At 40.3% G+C, this 18391-nt stretch overlaps 1 protein-coding gene across 8 annotated transcripts in view; it reads right to left on the reverse strand.

The window, feature by feature from the left end:
* AGO2 (argonaute RISC catalytic component 2) overlaps nt 1-18391 on the reverse strand; it is a 123854-nt gene that overhangs the window by 41424 nt on the left and 64039 nt on the right. For 7 of the 8 annotated variants that reach the window (XM_065586279.1, XM_005291044.5, XM_008165141.4 and 4 more), the window contains 6 exons: nt 9658-9794; nt 9367-9501; nt 5280-5367; nt 3198-3345; nt 2897-3016; nt 2341-2463 (listed from right to left, as the gene is read on the reverse strand). In XM_065586279.1, the coding sequence (XP_065442351.1) occupies nt 2341-2463; nt 2897-3016; nt 3198-3345; nt 5280-5367; nt 9367-9501; nt 9658-9794 (751 nt within the window). Of the gene's footprint in view, nt 1-2340; nt 2464-2896; nt 3017-3197; nt 3346-5279; nt 5368-9366; nt 9502-9657; nt 9795-17930; nt 18039-18391 lie in introns of those variants that run through there. The other variant, XM_065586283.1, reaches the window with a different exon arrangement.

Consider the following 18391-nt stretch of genomic DNA (forward strand, 5'->3'; position numbering starts at 1 on the left):
AAGATCAAGATATGTCCTCAAATTATGACCCCCACTGAAATTGTAGGGCAAACATTTCAATAACAAGGGTAGATGTAGAGGCAGTAGCAGGAATAGTGTGAGCAAAGGAGCAACCTATACATCCACTCCAGACCCCCTCAAAGCTCCAAACTCTAGCTTTTACTCTGTTTTATTTAGGTTCTTATACTACACCCACCAGCATGGTATCCGAGTACCTTCATTACCCCTTGTGACATCACAGACCACCCTCTAGATCAGCCTTTCCCAAATTGTGGGTCCTGCCCACCAGTGGGTTGAGGGAAGGATCTAGCTTGGTCACCTGTCACTGCCCCCCATATCACCCCTTGCCTTAAACATACCCTCAAAGAATTCCGCCATCAGGGCTGTCCGGCATTTGGGGGATGGGGGAGGAGTTAGGCAAAAGGGGAAGTTTGCCCAGGATGCCCAAACCAAGTGATGTTGCAACATGGTGCACCTCACTCAAATTTTATTGTGATGGAGGGGTTGCTGGGCCAAATCAAAGTGGTGCTGTGATCCAGTGTGCCAGGTTGCAATGCCTGGAATGGGGGGACAGGAGCTGCTGCTGCTGGGTGAGTGTGGGGTGGGCTCGCTCTCCAACCCCTTTCTCCCCACCACGGGCCCCTCCAGCTAGCTGGGGCTGAAGTAGTAGGGGGCAGGGCTGGAAGAACGAGATCAAGGGCCACAGATTACTGATTGGTGCCTTTTTGGTGCTAGTACAATATAATAAATTTCAGAGCTGTTGAACATTCACAACTCCAGATAGTTTTCCTCAAGTCAAATAGAGCTTTGGGTGTTTAGCATATCTGAAAATGAGGCCTTAGGTGTCCTAAGTTAGGTACCCAAGAACAGAAGAACCCAAAATTACCACCGTACAAATAAGCGATGGCCACATTAACACCACCCTATACCGAAAACCCACCGACCGCTACGCCTACCTTCATGCCTCCAGCTTCCACCCCGGTCACACCACACGATCCATCGTCTACAGCCAAGCACTGAGGTACAATCGCATCTGCTCCAACCCCTCAGACAGAGACCAACACCTACAAGATTTTCACCAAGCATTCTCAAAACTACGATACCCACACAAGGAAATAAAGAAACAAATCAACAGAGCCAGACGTGTACCCAGAAGCCTCCTGCTACAAGACAGGCCCAGAAGAGAAACCAACAGAACTCCACTGGCCATCACCTACAGTCCTCAGCTTAAACCTCTCCAACGCATCATCAGTGATCTACAACCCATCCTGGACAATGTTCCCTCACTTTCACAGACCTTGGGAGGCAGGCCAGTCCTCGCCCACAAACAACCTGCCAACCTTAAGCATATTCTCACCAGCAACCACGCACCGCACCATAACAACTCTAACTCAGGAACCAACCCATGCAACAAACCTCAATGCCAACTCTGCCCACATATCTACACCAGCAACACCATCACAGGACCTAACCAGATCAGCTACAACATCACCGGCTCATTCACCTGCACGTCCACCAATGTTATATATGCCATCATATGCCAGCAATGCCCCTCTGCTATGTACATTGGCCAAACTGGACAGTCACTACGCAAGAGGATAAATGGACACAAGTCAGATATCAGGAATGGCAATATACAAAAACCTGTAGGAGAACACTTCAACCTCCCTGGCCACACAATAGCAGATGTAAAGGTAGCCATCTTACAGCAAAAAAACTTCAGGACCAGACTCCAAAGAGAAACTGCTGAGCTCCAGTTCATTTGCAAATTTGACACCATCAGATCAGGATTAAACAAAGACTGTGAATGGCTATCCAACTACAGAAGCAGTTTCTCCTCCCTTGGTGTTCACACCTCAACTGCTAGCAGAGCACCTCATCCTCCCTGATTGAACTAACCTCGTTATCTCCACACTGATTTATACCTGCCTCTGGAGATTTCCATTACTTGCATCTGAAGAAGTGAGGTTCTTACCCACGAAGAACTTATGCTCCCAATACTTCCGTTAGTCTCAAAGGTGCCACAGGACCCTCTGTTGCTTTTTCCAAAATTAGAGGCCACTTCTAAAAAAAGTTGGGCCTTAACTTTCCTGCCTCAGTTTCCACATCTGTACCATGGGGATAATATTTCCACATATACCTCACAGGAGTGTTATAAAGGATTAAATTAGTTCATGTATGTAAAGTGACTTGACAATGACAAAAATTATATAAGTGCTAAGTATTATGGGGGCTCCCAATGGAGTTACACCAGGGCTGAATTGAAGCAATCATATTAAAGAAGTTGTCAACTACTACAAAGCAATCATCCCAGATACTGCAGCATCTTGGTTTACATACTCTGCCTCCATACAGGATTGAGGGAGGTTGTAGGACTCTTCCAGTCACATCAGTCATTTCATCTTTGACCATTATTCCAAATTCACGAACATAAGGATCAGTATTAAAACTTGCACTTCGCATCTAAAAAGAGAAAAGAAATTAATATTTCTAGTGGCAAAACAAAGTCCTTTTTACACAAGTGACCCAAATTTTCAAAAGTATTTTCTAATTTTAGTGCCCAGCTTGGTCACCTGGGACCTGAATTTTGGTGATGCCAAGAATTCACAGCTCCCATTATAACTCCACTTGTAGGTATGGTGCTCAGTACTACTTAAAATTTGGTCCCGGGTATCTGAAACAGGGCACCTAAAATTAGATGACTCGAAAATTGAGGATGTTATAAATATTTAAGTGTCTTATTAACTGACGACATGAGAAAGTATTTTATAGTTTATTACAAACTGTTTTTATTACCTGTAATAAGCATTAGATAGTAGTTCTCATTAACTTCAAGGAGAAAAGCTTTGTTCCATGCTATACCTCTGTTCCCTCCACAGATAAACACAGCACTCACCAATTTGCTAATCTCTTCTTGACGGTCAGGTGCTGATCTGGCAGTTGCCCGTATCATAGTGGAAGTTTGATTGTCAGTCAGCTTCTTTATACACCTCTGTCCTGCCACTATGTTGCACACCTAAGGTAACCCCACACAAATTAAGTTAAAAATTCAGAAAATATGTTATACTTTTCTATATTTATTCATGCAATGATTCCCTAAGCAGTAAGATAGCTGTAAGAGAAAACCTAAACACTTTTAGCTTGTGGGTTTTTTCTTTTTCTTTCCAAGAATACAGTATTTTGATGAATTTACTTGCCTCAAGAGGAAGGTATGTATGTTTCTGCTCCTGTCCAACTTGTAAACATGGAAGATGAGGATAGCGTAGAACCAACTTGTGCCTGTCCTTAAAATATTGAGCTACAGTGCATTCAACTGTTTGTCCACTCTCCTGCTGAAGTGGGAATCTATAGGAAACCAAATGTGAAAACCAACCATTTTACTAACAATACTTTCCTAAACTTACTCTTAATGTATTTTAGCACAATGAAAGACCCCATGAAAGCATGTGTGTATCGCGCGCGCGAGAGAGAAAGAAAGAACAATACTTTATTCTCTGTAATGGAGTGGAGCGAGCCTTCCTACATTTTCACTTTTCAGGAGAGAGGTCTACAGAGAGTTAAACACCTATAACAGAGGTTCTCAAATTTCATTGCACTGCGACTCCCTTCTGACAACAAAAATTACTACACGACCCCAGGAGGGGGGACTGAAGCCTGAGCCCGTTCAAGTCCCATTGCCCCAGGTTTGGGGGGACCAAGGCCAAAGCAAGCGCCCCACCGCCATGGGTGGGGAAGGGGTCAAAGCCAAAGTCCAAGGACTTCAGTCCCAGCCAGGGGGCCTGTAACTTGAGTCGCCCTGATCCCCAGCACATCTAAGCCAGCCCCAGCGACCCTATTAAAATGGGGTCCCGACCCACAGTTTGAGAACCGCTGACCTATAATAAAAAGCAGCATATCTTAGGGAGCGGACTACACCTACAATCTTCATCCCCCTTTTCTTGGAACAAAAACAGAGCGCATTGCTTTTATTGCCTGGATCCCTTAAGATCTAATGCAAACATCCAGAAAATGCCCATCTGAATGCCCTGACTGACAATCACTGTAATGGTGTATATCTCCATTCCCATGCCATGGGACATAACGGATCTACAATAAGATATAGTACTGGAGGCGTTAATGGCAAGTCAGTCAGAATCAACAGCTCTTCATAAACCTATATACTGTTAAACAAAATACGTAGAAGACAACAGTGGTATAAGTCTCTCACATCTGTGAAACGTTTCACATGTAACCTGCCCAACACCAAGAAATTGAACTACATCTCCTAAGAACAGTTTAAGTGAGGGTCTGTCAGAAGTAAAATATTATAGGCATTTTAGTGTTGAGATATAAACGTACCAAATGCACCTTAATTCTACTTCACTAATTTAAGATATTAATATAAATTAGTGGAATCCTGACAAAGCTTTAAGACCATGTTGCTTTAAAATGAAAAAAAAAAGTGTATATATATTACTTTATCACGTTTTATTACCACTGAAAAAATAGGAAGAAGCTCAACCGCAGAAGAGTTAACTACCAGTAGCTGTTGATATTGTTCAGGTGTTTTATAGTAAAAAAAATTGCAGCCTTATTCTTTGCATTTCTTTTAATACCACATAGCTGCAACATATATGCATATTTTGAAGTTACTCACAAGACTTTTAAATAAAGAATTCCAAAAATAAAAGAGGAGCAAATTGATAAATATCAGTGCCATGAGAAACACCAAAGTTTAGAATAGCAGCTTGCAAAATTTTTGGCTGTTACAGACAATAGAGTGTAATTCTCACTTTTACGTATGTAAATCATCTGTAATTATACCAGTGTAAATGAAAAGAGAATCGGACCCACATGTTGCAGAGGTAACGTTCAGCCTACATAAAAGAGTATCACTTTCTTACTAGCCAATTATTAAAAAGGTCAATGTCATCAATGGGTTTTCTAGTCCTGCACAAGTGGGGAAATCCAAAAAGGGGGGAAAGAAAAAATTCAGGTGTGAACAGCTGGTGGAACCAGATTGAAGAGGGTAACTGAGATACCATAAAAGTTAATCTTATTAGTAAAAATATAATTAAAAAATAGAAAAGGGAGAGATTAGTTTGATGTCTATTTTTAGTATAGTTTATTCTTCAGTGCTTGAGACATGTGACAACTGAAAGTATCGTTATACTGTGACAGCTTCCTATGCTGGTATACATCAGTAAGGCAGGTTGATAGCTTTCCATGAGAAGACCTGGACTGGATATCCACAAATTTAAAATACTATATGAGCAAAAGAAAAAACAAACATATTTTACGTTTGGTGACTTGCTGGCCGTCTGGTGACATTGCACACTCGGTATTTTCTCTTCATTTGCCCACAGTGTGTTATCTCCACCTTTAGACCTAACAATATGAAAACATGTATTACTACTTCACTTCTTCAAAACCATTTACAATCATTTAAATCTTTGATTACTTTTGTTCTGCTATTACAGTCTTGTTATTTATAAGTAATTAGGAATTCTTTATTTTTTGGACTATTCAAGTACTGTACTATGCATGCTCAATAAACACAAAAGTTAAAATCCTTCTCAAAACTTAAATTAAAAAAAAAAAAGTGGGTAATGCAGCCAGTTGTCCTTTTAAATTTCCTCTCTTCTTTTTACAGGTTTCCCCCACTTACGGATACTAGCATTTACTAGTAGAGATTGGGGGTGTGTCTTGGCTAACAAAATGTACAAAACCAGTTGCTATAAATGGGTTGACTGTTGTGCTGCAATTCTAGAATTAGCATCCATTCATTTTCTCTAATTTCTCACACATAGAAATAAAATGACTGTAACGGAGCAAAATATATTTTCAGTTCAACTGTTAATGAAACACCATGAAGACCAGATTCTCTAAGGAAAGGAGCTGTAAAATGTCAGCTACCTCAAGGATTTTAATGGCTTGTCAGTGTTCATGGAGATGTTGGAAAAGTGTTAGTTCTCATACAAAAATTATTTAATATGTGCCTCAATCTATATTACATATAATTTCACTCAAGTAATCAACATTTTTCCACATATATATCAATTTATTAACTAGGGATTCCAGATAGCAACTGTGAAAAACTGGGACAGGAGGTGGGAGGTAATAGGCACTTATAAGAAAAAGTCCCCCAAAATGGGACTGTCCCTTTAAAAATGGGACATCTGGTCACCCTATTATTAACCAACTTAACCAGTTACTAAAATACTTAGTGACTACTAAATAACACTGGTTAAAGATTCATAAAAGTTCTGCTTGGTAAGAATCCTGAAGGTTATCCAAAACCAAAAAACCAGAACAAACCTGTGTTTGTCTAGAATTAAAGAAGAAGCATTAGAAAGCCAGGAAATTTAGAGGTAAGAAACATAATAGCCCAAACATTTGAATGCAATAAGGGGAGTGTTTTTTAAATAGCAACCTTGCACTAGACCCAGGGTATGCACTCACAATGGTTGACTTGTGCTTTGGCATGCCTTCCAGTGGAAAGCTTGGCCTCCAGCACATCCTCCACACTGGTGGAGAGGCTTTTGCAGATTAGAAGGCAGAAAAAGAGAACACATGATGACCTGTTCAATGAAATAATGAATGCCTCTGGGATAGCTGACACGGAGTTAAGAGCCTGGAGGATCTCATTGTCTGAAAAACTGGACATGGAGAGCAGGAGAGCATGCCACACAGGATGAGACACGGCAGACTGTGATGGACCAGACACGTTGAAGTATCTGTTTTTTGAAGCTCAACCAAACAAACAAAAAACCAAAAAAAAAAACCAACTTGAAGCTAGATTCCCTTTGCAGCCCCTGCAGAACTGCCTGCAAGCATCACCCTGTTCCCAATCCTCCTCCTCCTCCAAGTACTCTAGGAGGCGGGGGATAGGAGGAGGAGTTCAGTGTCCCTTCCACTCAATACTGGTTGTGAGTTCAATCCTTGAGGGGGCCATTTAGGGATTTGGGGCAAAAATCTGTTTGAGGATTGGTCCTGCTTCCAACCCTGATATTCTATGAACACTGGAGAGGGTACTAAGAACAAAAGGCAGCCATTTGAAGACCTCTGATGGGCAAGACTTCTGTGCTTTCACAGACAAGATGACCTAGTTTCTCCCAATTTTATCACACCATTTGCCAGAGGTTAAATTATTTTCCTGTTCTTTATGTTTGTATAATAAAAGTCAATGTTTTGATAATGAAATGCTCTTTATTCCAATCATGGGGGTTTGATGGGCAGGAGGATACAAGGAAACTGATGCAATGGAGGGGATGGTACGGGGAGGCACAATGCAGATAAGCGGTGCACGTTAATGTAGCTCATTACTGAAGTCTCCCGGAGACACAGAGCTCCTTGGTGGGCTCTTCTTATTGCCCTGGTATCTGGCTGCTCAAAACTAACTGCCAACCTATCTACTTCCACGCTGCACCCCTGTGGAAACTTCTCTCCCTTGCCTCACAGATATTATGGAGCACACAGCAGGCAGTGATAACAATGGAGATGTACTCCACTAACACAATGAGCGTGGTGTGGACACGCCCAACCGACTTAATGACTGCGGCGGCTAGATGTCGACTTACATTAAGTCGACTTAACTTTGTAGTGTGGACATGCCCTAAAGAGCATGTGTGATCTTCGAACGGTGTTCCTTTTGTGTTGCAACTCACATTCCCTGGGGTAATTTTGAAATAACACATGATCAAATGATTGGGTGGAAGTCAGGTGGGAGAAACTGGGGGAATTTTAGAGGACTGTGAATACCAATAGGAGCAAGTGTTCCTAACAACTGATTTAATACTTTTAGAAATGGGTTAAGAACATAGGGCCAAATTCATCTCTGGAATAAACTTCCAATGAAACCGAACACACACAAAGGATTTGTCCATACTAGTAAAAACTATGAGGTTCAGCTGGGGATCAGCTAAAACAGGCTGTGTAACCCTTATCTAAACTAGACCATTTTTACTAGTTTAGACGAACCTAAAGGTTTGTTTATACCAGCCAAACCAGCTTGAAGGCAATGAGGCGCTGTTTACACACAAACTTGCATTGCATTAAACTGGTTTAGTCCAATCAGTTTAGTTGAACTGGTGTAAACCCCTGTGTTGATACTCATTTCAATGTAGCTTTAATCTGTTCCTAATTAACTTTTGCTAAACCAAATAAGCCTGGTTTAAACCAAAAGAAGAGTGCCCATAAAGCCTTTTGCACTGGTTTAAGTAAATCAGTTTAAAACCACACATTTTAGCTAAATTCATGCAACTCTGTCTGTAGACAAGCTCTCATTGACTTCACTAAAATTATATTAAAAATAAATCTGGATGCACACTCCTACAGCAGGAGGAAAAACAGGATGGTTGAGGACTGAAGTACAGACCCGACTGCTGCAATTCTTAAAGTCTTGTTACATATTTTAGGCTATGGCTACACTATAGCTTAAGTTGAAATAAGTTATGTTGCTCAGGGGTGTGAATTAGCTACACCCCCCCCGAGGGACATAACTTATGCTAATTTAAGCGTTGGTGTGGACAGTGCTGTCTGCTTCTCCTGCTGATATAGCTACCGCCGCTCGTAGGGGCTGGAGTAATTAAGCCGATGGGAGAACTCTTCCCCACCCTCTCCCAGCAGCATCCCGCCTTGCCTGCCTGCCGCAGTATTCCTTGTGCCAGGAAGAGCAGGATTCCATGTTAATGTTTTGATTCTGTGATTCCCTCCGAATTCTCCCACACCCTCCTCTCCCCACAGACCAAAGATCTACCCCCTCTCCTGTAGTCCAGGCAGGAGTGCTTTTGCTGCCAGGAGCCAGCATGCTCAGCTGGGCAGTAGCTCTCCACACTAAGGAATTTCAAAAAAACTTTCTGGGGCTTTGAAAGGGGAGAGGTGAATGCCTATGTAGCTGAATGCAGGGCAGTGGAGTTCAAAACAGTGAGAAGAGCAGTTACAGTGGGCACTGTGGGATACCTCCTGGAGACCAGTTACGGCAACGTAACGAACGCAGTGTCCACACTGACACTTCGTTGATCTAACTGTGCCGCAAAAAGCTCTACGCCTCCCGTTGAGGTGGTTTTATTTGGTCAGCAAAGCAGGAGAGTTTAGTCAGCGGGAGGAGCATTGTAGTGTGTAAACCTCCATTGTTTTGTTGACAAAAGCTGCCTTTTGCCAACAAAACTGTGTAATGTAGACAAGGCCCGAGTTATAAGATGTTTCTGCTTAGAATAAGACACTTTTGTTATCCAATCTCTGTTCAAAAGCATATATTTAGTATTCTAGGTCATTGTCAATTTCTATCCGAAATCAATCTCCTCCTGGCATCCAAACTTACCTTGGCACTTGGAAGTTCACATCACAAAGAATTAAGAAGTTTTGCTCCAGTTATGTAATTCATACCTTTTATTTCTTTGGTAAACTTTACCCTTTGGGAATCTGTGAGAGGTTTCTGTTGCTCTTCAATACTCTTGAAATCCAAAACTTCACATACAAACTCAATTACTGGCTGTGCCTTATAAAATGCTGTTGCAGACACTGCAGACAAAGAGAAACACACCTGTGCAATTAATTACATTACTGGAGACTTTATAGCTCTGAAGAAGTTCTTGAGAAGTCCAACAAATGGGATTAACTTGAATAATTTCAAATGAACGGAACAGAACACAAATGGAGAAGTAGCACAGTACATACCATCAATATTAAGCATCATTTTCCAGAGTGAAGGTCTGACTGATTGATGGAACCCAAACCAAACTTCTCTACCACCACCCAGAGGGTTTGAGCAGCCTTCAGATGCAGTAAAAAAAGACCGGCCAACAGGAGTATACCTGCAAACAAGAAAATAAACCCATTAACTACTGAATCAGATCTTATAATTAAAATAAAAATGGGAAAAAAACCTATAGTAATAAAGCTGCAACAAATACAAAAATCATTTACATTCCTTTCAATGCTTCGTTTATAAGTGTGTGTGTGTGTATATATACACACACGTATACATATGTATACACATATACACACACACACACAAATATACTTTGTATACACACACACACACACACACATATTATACACAAACTATTTACACTGTCAGGTGACCAAGTCTATGTATCTTTTAACTTTCAATGAATCATTTAAAGAGATTTGCTATTCTTCACATTTTATATGTTATACTGATAACTGTTGACCTGCCTGAAAACACAAGCAAAAGAACTTAAACATAGTTCAGTATGCCAGTGCAGCCACAATTCAGTAAGGGGAAAAACCTAAACAATTTGTATTTAAATCTTGCAGTATAACAATTAACCCCAGTTAACATTTTCTAAATAATTATTATTTTTATAGTATAAACGCATGGCCACCACAAAAGAGAAACGATGGATTTATCAGTTTGTTTCCTTTCTAAAATAAATATGTATTTTTAATTTAAAGCCAGTTTTCAAATAAACAGAAAAGTATATTAGTTACTATTAATCTATTTCAAACTTACTTATGTTATTATTTTCAATATCTGTATATGAAAAACAAGAATATCACCAGCATATGTTGTAATGGGTTAAATGTTGAAGTCCTTGCTCTAGAAAAGCTTCCAATGAAATCAATGGAAGCTTTGTCTGAGTGAGGTCCATCTGAGATATTTTTAAGGTGTCTAAGTGCAACACAAAATCAGAGTCTAACAAAAATCAGGTTAATCTTCTCCATTATCCTATGAAAAGGGGTATGAATGTAATTATTCAAGGGAGGGGATTTTGTGTGTCGTGACAATAACAAAAGTGAGTTTTTTCCCTTAATGTCAGGATTTGGCAATGATACTTGCACTTTTAACATATAAAGTATCTGTGACATTTTGGGGATCACACAGACCAGTAAGGGAGTCTATCACTGCTTGCCTTGACTGGTGGAACGCCTTCAGGCTGTGCTGTTATGGCTAAGATCCTTGACACCAGTATCAAACTCACAAGCACAATGTCTCACCCTGGTTCTCACCAGCCTACTTACTCCTTGCAGGGTGGTACCAACATCCCTTCCAGTCTTAAGTCTCCCCAAATCCATCCTCCCCAAGTTCTTAAATACCAGACACTTGGATTGTTCCCCTCTGGTTCATCACCTCTTCAGGAGTAAAACCTGTCCCCACCCAATTATCAGTTCACTTTGGCACACACACACTCCCCAAAGGTTGCACAACAGACACCTGCTTCATGTGAAAATAATCAAAAGGTTTATTTAACAGAAAAACCAGACACAAAGATGAAATAGTAAGGGAGAGCTAATATATACATGTTACACACTAAATAAAGAAAGATGCAACCTCAGGCTTTACTCTTCCATATTAGATAAAATCCCTTTTCTAATACAAGTTACCTATTGCCTTCGAACAGTTTTCCTGCCTATCCCTAACTATAGCGGGGATTCACCATTTCCTTGGCAGGTTTCTGCCCAGAGGCTGTTGCTCAATTTCTGGATGCCTTTCACTTTTCCCCCTTCAATCACCATAGATATTTAAAGTGAGACAACTGGGAATTTCCCCAATGTGCTTCCATTACCTTTAACAGCCCATCTTTTTCTTTTCTTAGGTAGCTATCCATTGTACAACCCAAGTCTGGTTTTGTGTAAACACTTGGCTTGGGAGGTGCCTCTACCTGTCTGATTGTTCACTGTCCTGTTGTCCCTCTGCCCCCGGCCCCGCCCTGATGCCACCCTCTTCCCCAAAGTCCTCACCCCAACTCCACCCCTATTCCGACTCCTTCCCCAAATCCCTGCCCCTGCCCCGCCTCTTCCCCTGAGTGCGCCGCATCCCCGCTCCTCCCCCCTCCCTCCCAGATCTTGTTACGCTGCAAAACAGCTGTTTTGCGGCAGCAAGCGCTGGGAGGTAGGCGGAGGAGTGGGGACGCAATACGCTCGGGGCGGAGGTGGAGGTGAGGTGGGGAGGGGAGCTTGGCTGCCCCGAAGCACCCATGGAGTCGGCGCCTATGCTGTAAAGTGAAGCTGAAGTTTATGAGCACAGTTCTCTATACACACACAACTACATAATATCATAACCATAGCTTGTATAGAAATCACATAATTATTAAGTTTAGAACATTCAAGCTTTCATAAAAGACCTTACTCAACATGTTTTGATAGCACAATAACACTGTATACAATCAGTTGATACAACTGCTTATTCTCTGGGGTTCAAACCCCCGTCCTCCATTCAGGGTGTCTGGACTCAGATTATCACATGATTTACAGAGATTTAATTAATTCTCAACTTCTCAGAGATATTATTTCCATATTTACAGTTGGGGCAATTGAGGCAGAGATTTTAAATGACTTGGCCAAAGTCATAAGGATAGTCAGTGCCAGAACGTAGGTTATATCTTGGGAATTCCTGATTCCGAATCCTATTTTGAAAAAAATGCATGCCAGGTAAAATAACATTGTCTTAATCACTGTACACCTTTGCCTTGCTAATATTTATCTGTACATTATAGCGTTCACAATTACATTCATCTTCCACTTCTTTGACAGGGCAGAGGGAGAGGAACACGCGTTCTTAGCATTAAAAGATGGACAGCGTCAAATTCCTGTCTGCGTATGTTCATGCTGTTATATTTCAATATCAAAATAGGATCTTCAGGAGGTTTTTAAATCTATATCTGATTGACTGTCAGGAGCCATTAGGGGGATGATAGCTCCATAGCTTTACAGCTCCTTTCCCTCCCTCCTAAAATCCAAACAATCAGCAATTTAACCACTCCCCTCCGTCCCCATCTAATTTTTATCAGATATTATTTTACAACTCTTGTCTTTCAATTTAATACCCTTGTGGATGCTGCTCCATCTTCAGACTCTCCACAAAATCCTGAAAAGCAGAAATTGTCAGACAACCCTCTTTCGGCCTGACCAGGGACAGGCTGCCCCTCAGACTAGACAAAATTACGGACTGGGTAACACACATCGCAAGTCAACAGACATTCTTGAGAAAAATATCTGAAAATAATTGAGATAAAAAATATGAGTAGTATATTTCAAGCTATTTACAAGGCTTGGCACCTAAACTAGAGGAAGCTGAGAACAGAATCGCCTCACTAGAAGACACATTGATTACTATGAATATAACTGCAGACCAACTGGAAAGAACTATTAAAGCACTTCAGGAGAAGGTTAATGATCTCGAGAGAAGATAAAGGAGAAACAATGTGAGAGATACAACAGAGAGTCCTGTGGCACCTTTAAGACTAACAGACGTATTGGAGCATAAGCTTTCGTGGGTGAATACCCACTTCGTCAGACACATGTAATGGAAATTTCCAGAGGCAGGTATAAATATGCAGGCAAGAATCAGTCTGGAGATAACGAGGTTAGTTCAATCAGGGAGGGTGAGGTCCTCTGCTAGCAGTTGAGGTGTGAACACCAAGGGAGGAGAAACTGCTTCTGTAGTTGGCTAGCCATTCACAGTCTTTGTTTAATCCTGATCTAATGGTGTCAAATTTGCAAATGAACTGAAGCTCAGCAGTTTCTCTTGGGAGTCTGGTCCTGAAGTTTTTTTGCTGTAAGATGGCAGGGAGGTTGAAGTGTTCTCCTACAGGTTTTTGTATATTGCCATTCCTGATATCTGACTTGTGTCCATTTATCCTTTTACGTAGTGACTGTCCAGTTTGGCCAATGTACATAGCAGAGGGCCATTGATGGCACATGATGGCACATATAACATTGGTGGACGTGCAGGTGAATGAACCGGTGACGATGTAGCTGATCTGGTTAGGTCCTGTGATGGTGTTGCTGGTGTAGATATGTGGGCAGAGTTGGCATCGAGGCTTGTTGAATGGATTGGTTCCTGAGTTAGAGTTGTTATGGTACGGTGTGTGGTTGCTGGTGAGAATATGCTTACGGTTGGCGGGTTGTCTGTGTTGTCACAGGAGACTCTGTTGCTTTTTACAGATCCAGATAACACAGCTACCCCTCTGATAATGTGAGAGATGTGGGTCTCCCAGATACGGGCTGGAAAAAGCCAGGACTGTTGAATTTTATCCACCATGCTGACAGCACTTTTACCTCTGCCCCCTGAACAGAACTTAGATATTGAGAGAGTCCATTACTCCCTTACAGCAAACCCTCTGGTCATAACTTTAAGATTTTAAAAATACAATATTAAGGAACTCATTCTTAGAAAAGCCTCTGAATTTAAAAATCTAACACAGAAACAACACAGCCTGATGATTTTCCTGGATTATACCAAGACATTGTAGAAAAGAGGGCTAAAATCAATAGGTCAAGAGCCCTAGCCAAAGGACAACTTCATTTCCTTCTCTAATATTTTCAAAATTAAAAAGGAAGGCAAGATGCTTCATTTTATGACAGTAGAAGAAGATCCCCAACCCCGATGGCCTACTGAGAATTCTATCAAAGTTTCAAAGAAATTATGTCCCCATAGCTATTATGCATTTACAAAGATAGGTATCTTGCCTCCTACTATGAGGGAAGCGCTAATTACTGTACTACTTGAACTGGGTAAGGATATGCAAAAATCTAACAGCTACAGACCCATCTCTGTAATCAATACTCATATAAAAATACTTTCAAAAATATTGGTTATGAGGCTTGAAAAAGTAATCAGTGATGTGGTTCATCCTAATCAGGTGGGATTTTTTTTTTTTTTTTTTTAAAAGGCATGGTTCAGATAACACATCAGTTGATTAATGTTATGGCATTCCATCAACATTCTAGAAATTCCCATGGAATCATTTCATTCAATGCAGAGAAAGTCTGACAGAGTGAATTAGCAATATTTGTTTGGTACTGTGGATAAATTTGAGTGGAGAAATCCTTTATTTCATGGATGAAGCTGTTATATTCCAATCCCAACTCTCATATCCTAACTAACAGCACAATATACCCCTCCTTTGATCTGTTTCAAGGAATTAGACAGGGATGCCCCCCCCTCCCCCTCCTGTTCAATCTAGCATTAGAACAACTTGCAGTACTAATTAGGGAACACCAGGGTATTCAAGGGATCAAATCAGAGACTGGGGAGACAAAAATCTTTGTATACACAGATGTCATCCTCCTATTTATTAAAAATCTGGATCAATCTATTCCAAATATCCTACAAACAATAGATAACTTTGGTAAATCCTCTGGTTATAAAATAATTTAGGATAAATCAAAAGCAATAAAAATATCCTGGGATTTAGTTAGAAGTGGCTCTCCTATAGGCACATTTAGATGGCAACAGACAAACCTCCAATATCTTGGCATCCTGTTCCTGAAGGAAATTAAAAACAGTCAAGGTTAACTCAAACCCATTAATCATGCAGTTAGCAAATGATTTAAATAAATGGCAAGCACTACCTCTCTCCCTTTGGGGAAAAATAAACAATTAAAATGAATGCCCTTCCCAGAATCTTTTTTATTCTGAATTCCCTCCCTAGCCATCTCCACTTTTATTTTACTAAAATTGACAACATGTTCGGGTCCTTCTTGTGGCATTCTGGTAAAAAACCCAGAATCTCCTTACAAAGATTACAGCTCCCTATTGAAACAAGTAGTTTTAGATCTCCCAACTTTAAACTTTATCATGCAATAATTCTTAGCCAAGCAGCACAGTGGCTCATTCACTCGTGCTTTAGAATCCCGGATGGGCTACAGGTGGAAGCAGAATTGGTTGCCTTTACTAAAGCCCTGAAAATCTGCAGATATCGACTTCATATCTGCAGATCATGTTTGCAGATCATGGACGAATGTGGATACAAATTTTATATCTAGAGTCCCGCAAATCGGTGGATATCCACATCTGTGGATGCGGATATCCGTGGACTATGTTTGCGGATCTTGGATTGGATGCGGATACAAATTTTGTATCCACGCAGGGCTCTACCTTTTACCCCTTTCCACTGCGCTTGGATTACTACCAATTCCCTGCAGAACAATTACCTACTATTGTGGCAGCCAGAAATATTTGGCATAATAGGTCTACTAAATTTAAAAACCACCCCATTCTGCATACCAAGGCCTCTATCTGGGATAACTCAAAACTCCGTATAGCAGGCAACCCCATCTTTTGGCCAGACTGGATTAGGAAAAGGATTTTGACCATCAGTCAATTTATTGAAAACAATACTTTCCTCCCTTTTACAAAATTAAAAGAAAGGTTCAATCTAGAGATTAAGAAGCAGTTGCAATATATCCAACGTAAACATGCCATCTCCCATCGGTTTGGCCACAATTCCTTCGTTTCTGCTGACCCATCTGAACTACTTGCATTTCTCCAAATAATACCCAGATTACCAAGACCTATGGCAACACTATATTCACACTTGACCAGCAAATCTGAACTAAACATAAATTCCCTAAAAAAGAAATGTGAAGAGGAACTAGGCCAATTATTTTCTGCTAACCAATGGAAACAAATTTGAGACAGTGCTCTCAACTGCTTCTTGGACCTCAATTTAAGATTAATCAGGCAGAAAATCATATGGAGGATGCACTGGACCCCTCTCCGACTATTCAGAACAGGTGCCACTAAGTCAGACAAATGCTGGCACTGTGATTCAGCAGGTACTAATTTAACCCGTATGCTGTGGGAAGGCTCCTATACTTGTAGGTTTGGGGGCAGAACTGAACTGCAGTTAATTTTTTCTTATCAAATAAAATTGTGTTACAAGCTAAACATGTAATTTTAAACCTAATGGATGTTAATAGGAAGCTCAATAAATCTGAAAAATTTTGGCTAAGCAGAGCACTAATTGGAAATTCAAAAAGCGACCAACAATTGAAGACCGGAGCATAGATATTGCAAGCTTGGCCACCGTGGAAAGAATTGTTTTCCATTACAGAAATACCCTTGAAAAATTCTCAGTGATATGGGATGCTTTTCTGGGAGTCTCTGAATGATACTATTAAACGCACACCCCACCACCTCCTTCTATCAAGCTCACTTCCTTCCCCTTCCGTCTCTATCCCCCCTCCTCTGGATTTTGCTTATATTATCATAATAATTTTTCCTTAACTAGCTGGATTTTTATATGCAAAATGTGTTTGTAAATTGTGTAATACAAGTAATTGATTTATATTGTAACCATTCATATTATATATAATTAAATGTTTCAACTATAGCTAAGATTAGGCAGCAAGTGGTTAATATATTATGAGAAGTTTATGTATATTTTGTTATTCATTATAGATATATTGAAATTAATAGGATAAAAAATAAATCTGCATTTGACTACTTAGCTCTTTAAAACTGAAAAGTTCAGCCATTCTAATAAATGTTACTCTCTACTTCCCAGTTTTGATTTCTATTCTAGTTTTGAGTAACAGCCATAAAATATTCACACGTATCAGTGTCCCAATTAGCATCTGTATTTTCGACTCCAATATTTTTACTAACTCAAGTAAATGTCATTGCTCAGAAAAATTAGTCTTTGGTGTTTTAAAAAAAAGTCACATAGAATTTGGGTACAAGATTCCGATTTCCACTGACAGGATTATTTAAGTCCTTCGAGTTCCCTTCTGCAGGCCTGTATTGAAGGGTTCAGTATTTGAGCACCTAAAGAATTCCTTCTGTCACATAAATTAAAGACAGTAGCTCATTCCTGATTCTCTGTTTGCAATTCCCTTTCTGAAAATCAAATAGCTTAGTCTGAATTTACACCAGTGTAACTGAGATCAGAATCTGGCTTTAGAGCTGTCATTTTATTCATTAAATAATGTCAACACAAATAAATATATTATTTAAATAAATCCTAGGTGATTAATTAAAATTTGAAAAAGGCCCACTGAAGTTGACTAAAATAAACGGTCTGCTGATAGTCATCCATAAGTAGTCATCTTCTATGATTTAATCTTTTAACTCTTTCTCTCTCTTCCTCTCCTCACACTATCCCACACTCATCCTCAGTGACTTCATTTTCAAGGCTGATGAACCATCCAACCCCTTAGCTCTAGTTTCCTTGCCTTCACCTCTTCAATTCTCCACTCACCAAAAGAGCCGTTCATTTCACTTGTCATGCTGTCTGAAGTGACTCATGAACACGAGTACCAACCACAGACCAGACTGTTACAAACCACAGCACAAACCCCAAACTTTAACCGCCTTAACATGGAGTCACGGACAGTCCCCTGGGGTACTCTGATCTATCTTGCCACCGAAGCAAACTTGCCTTTGTGACAGATGGTACCTTAGACCAAAAAAAAAAAAAAAAATCACAATAATATTCAGGTTACTCCGAAAGGACCAGTCATTTACCCCAGGTCAATTGTACCTGAGATCTCTCACCAAAGACAACGCTTGTAACCAATCCTATAATAAATTATCTAAAGATTTATTAACTAAGAAAAGAAATGAGGAGTTATTTACAAGGTAAAGCAGGTAAACGTGCACACAAATGAGTTACAGTCTTAGGTTTCAAAAAGTAATAGCTGTTGTAATGTGCAAGTTCTA

Source organism: Chrysemys picta, chromosome 2 (genome assembly GCF_011386835.1).
Source record: "Chrysemys picta bellii isolate R12L10 chromosome 2, ASM1138683v2, whole genome shotgun sequence".
Lineage (NCBI taxonomy): Eukaryota > Metazoa > Chordata > Testudines > Emydidae > Chrysemys > Chrysemys picta.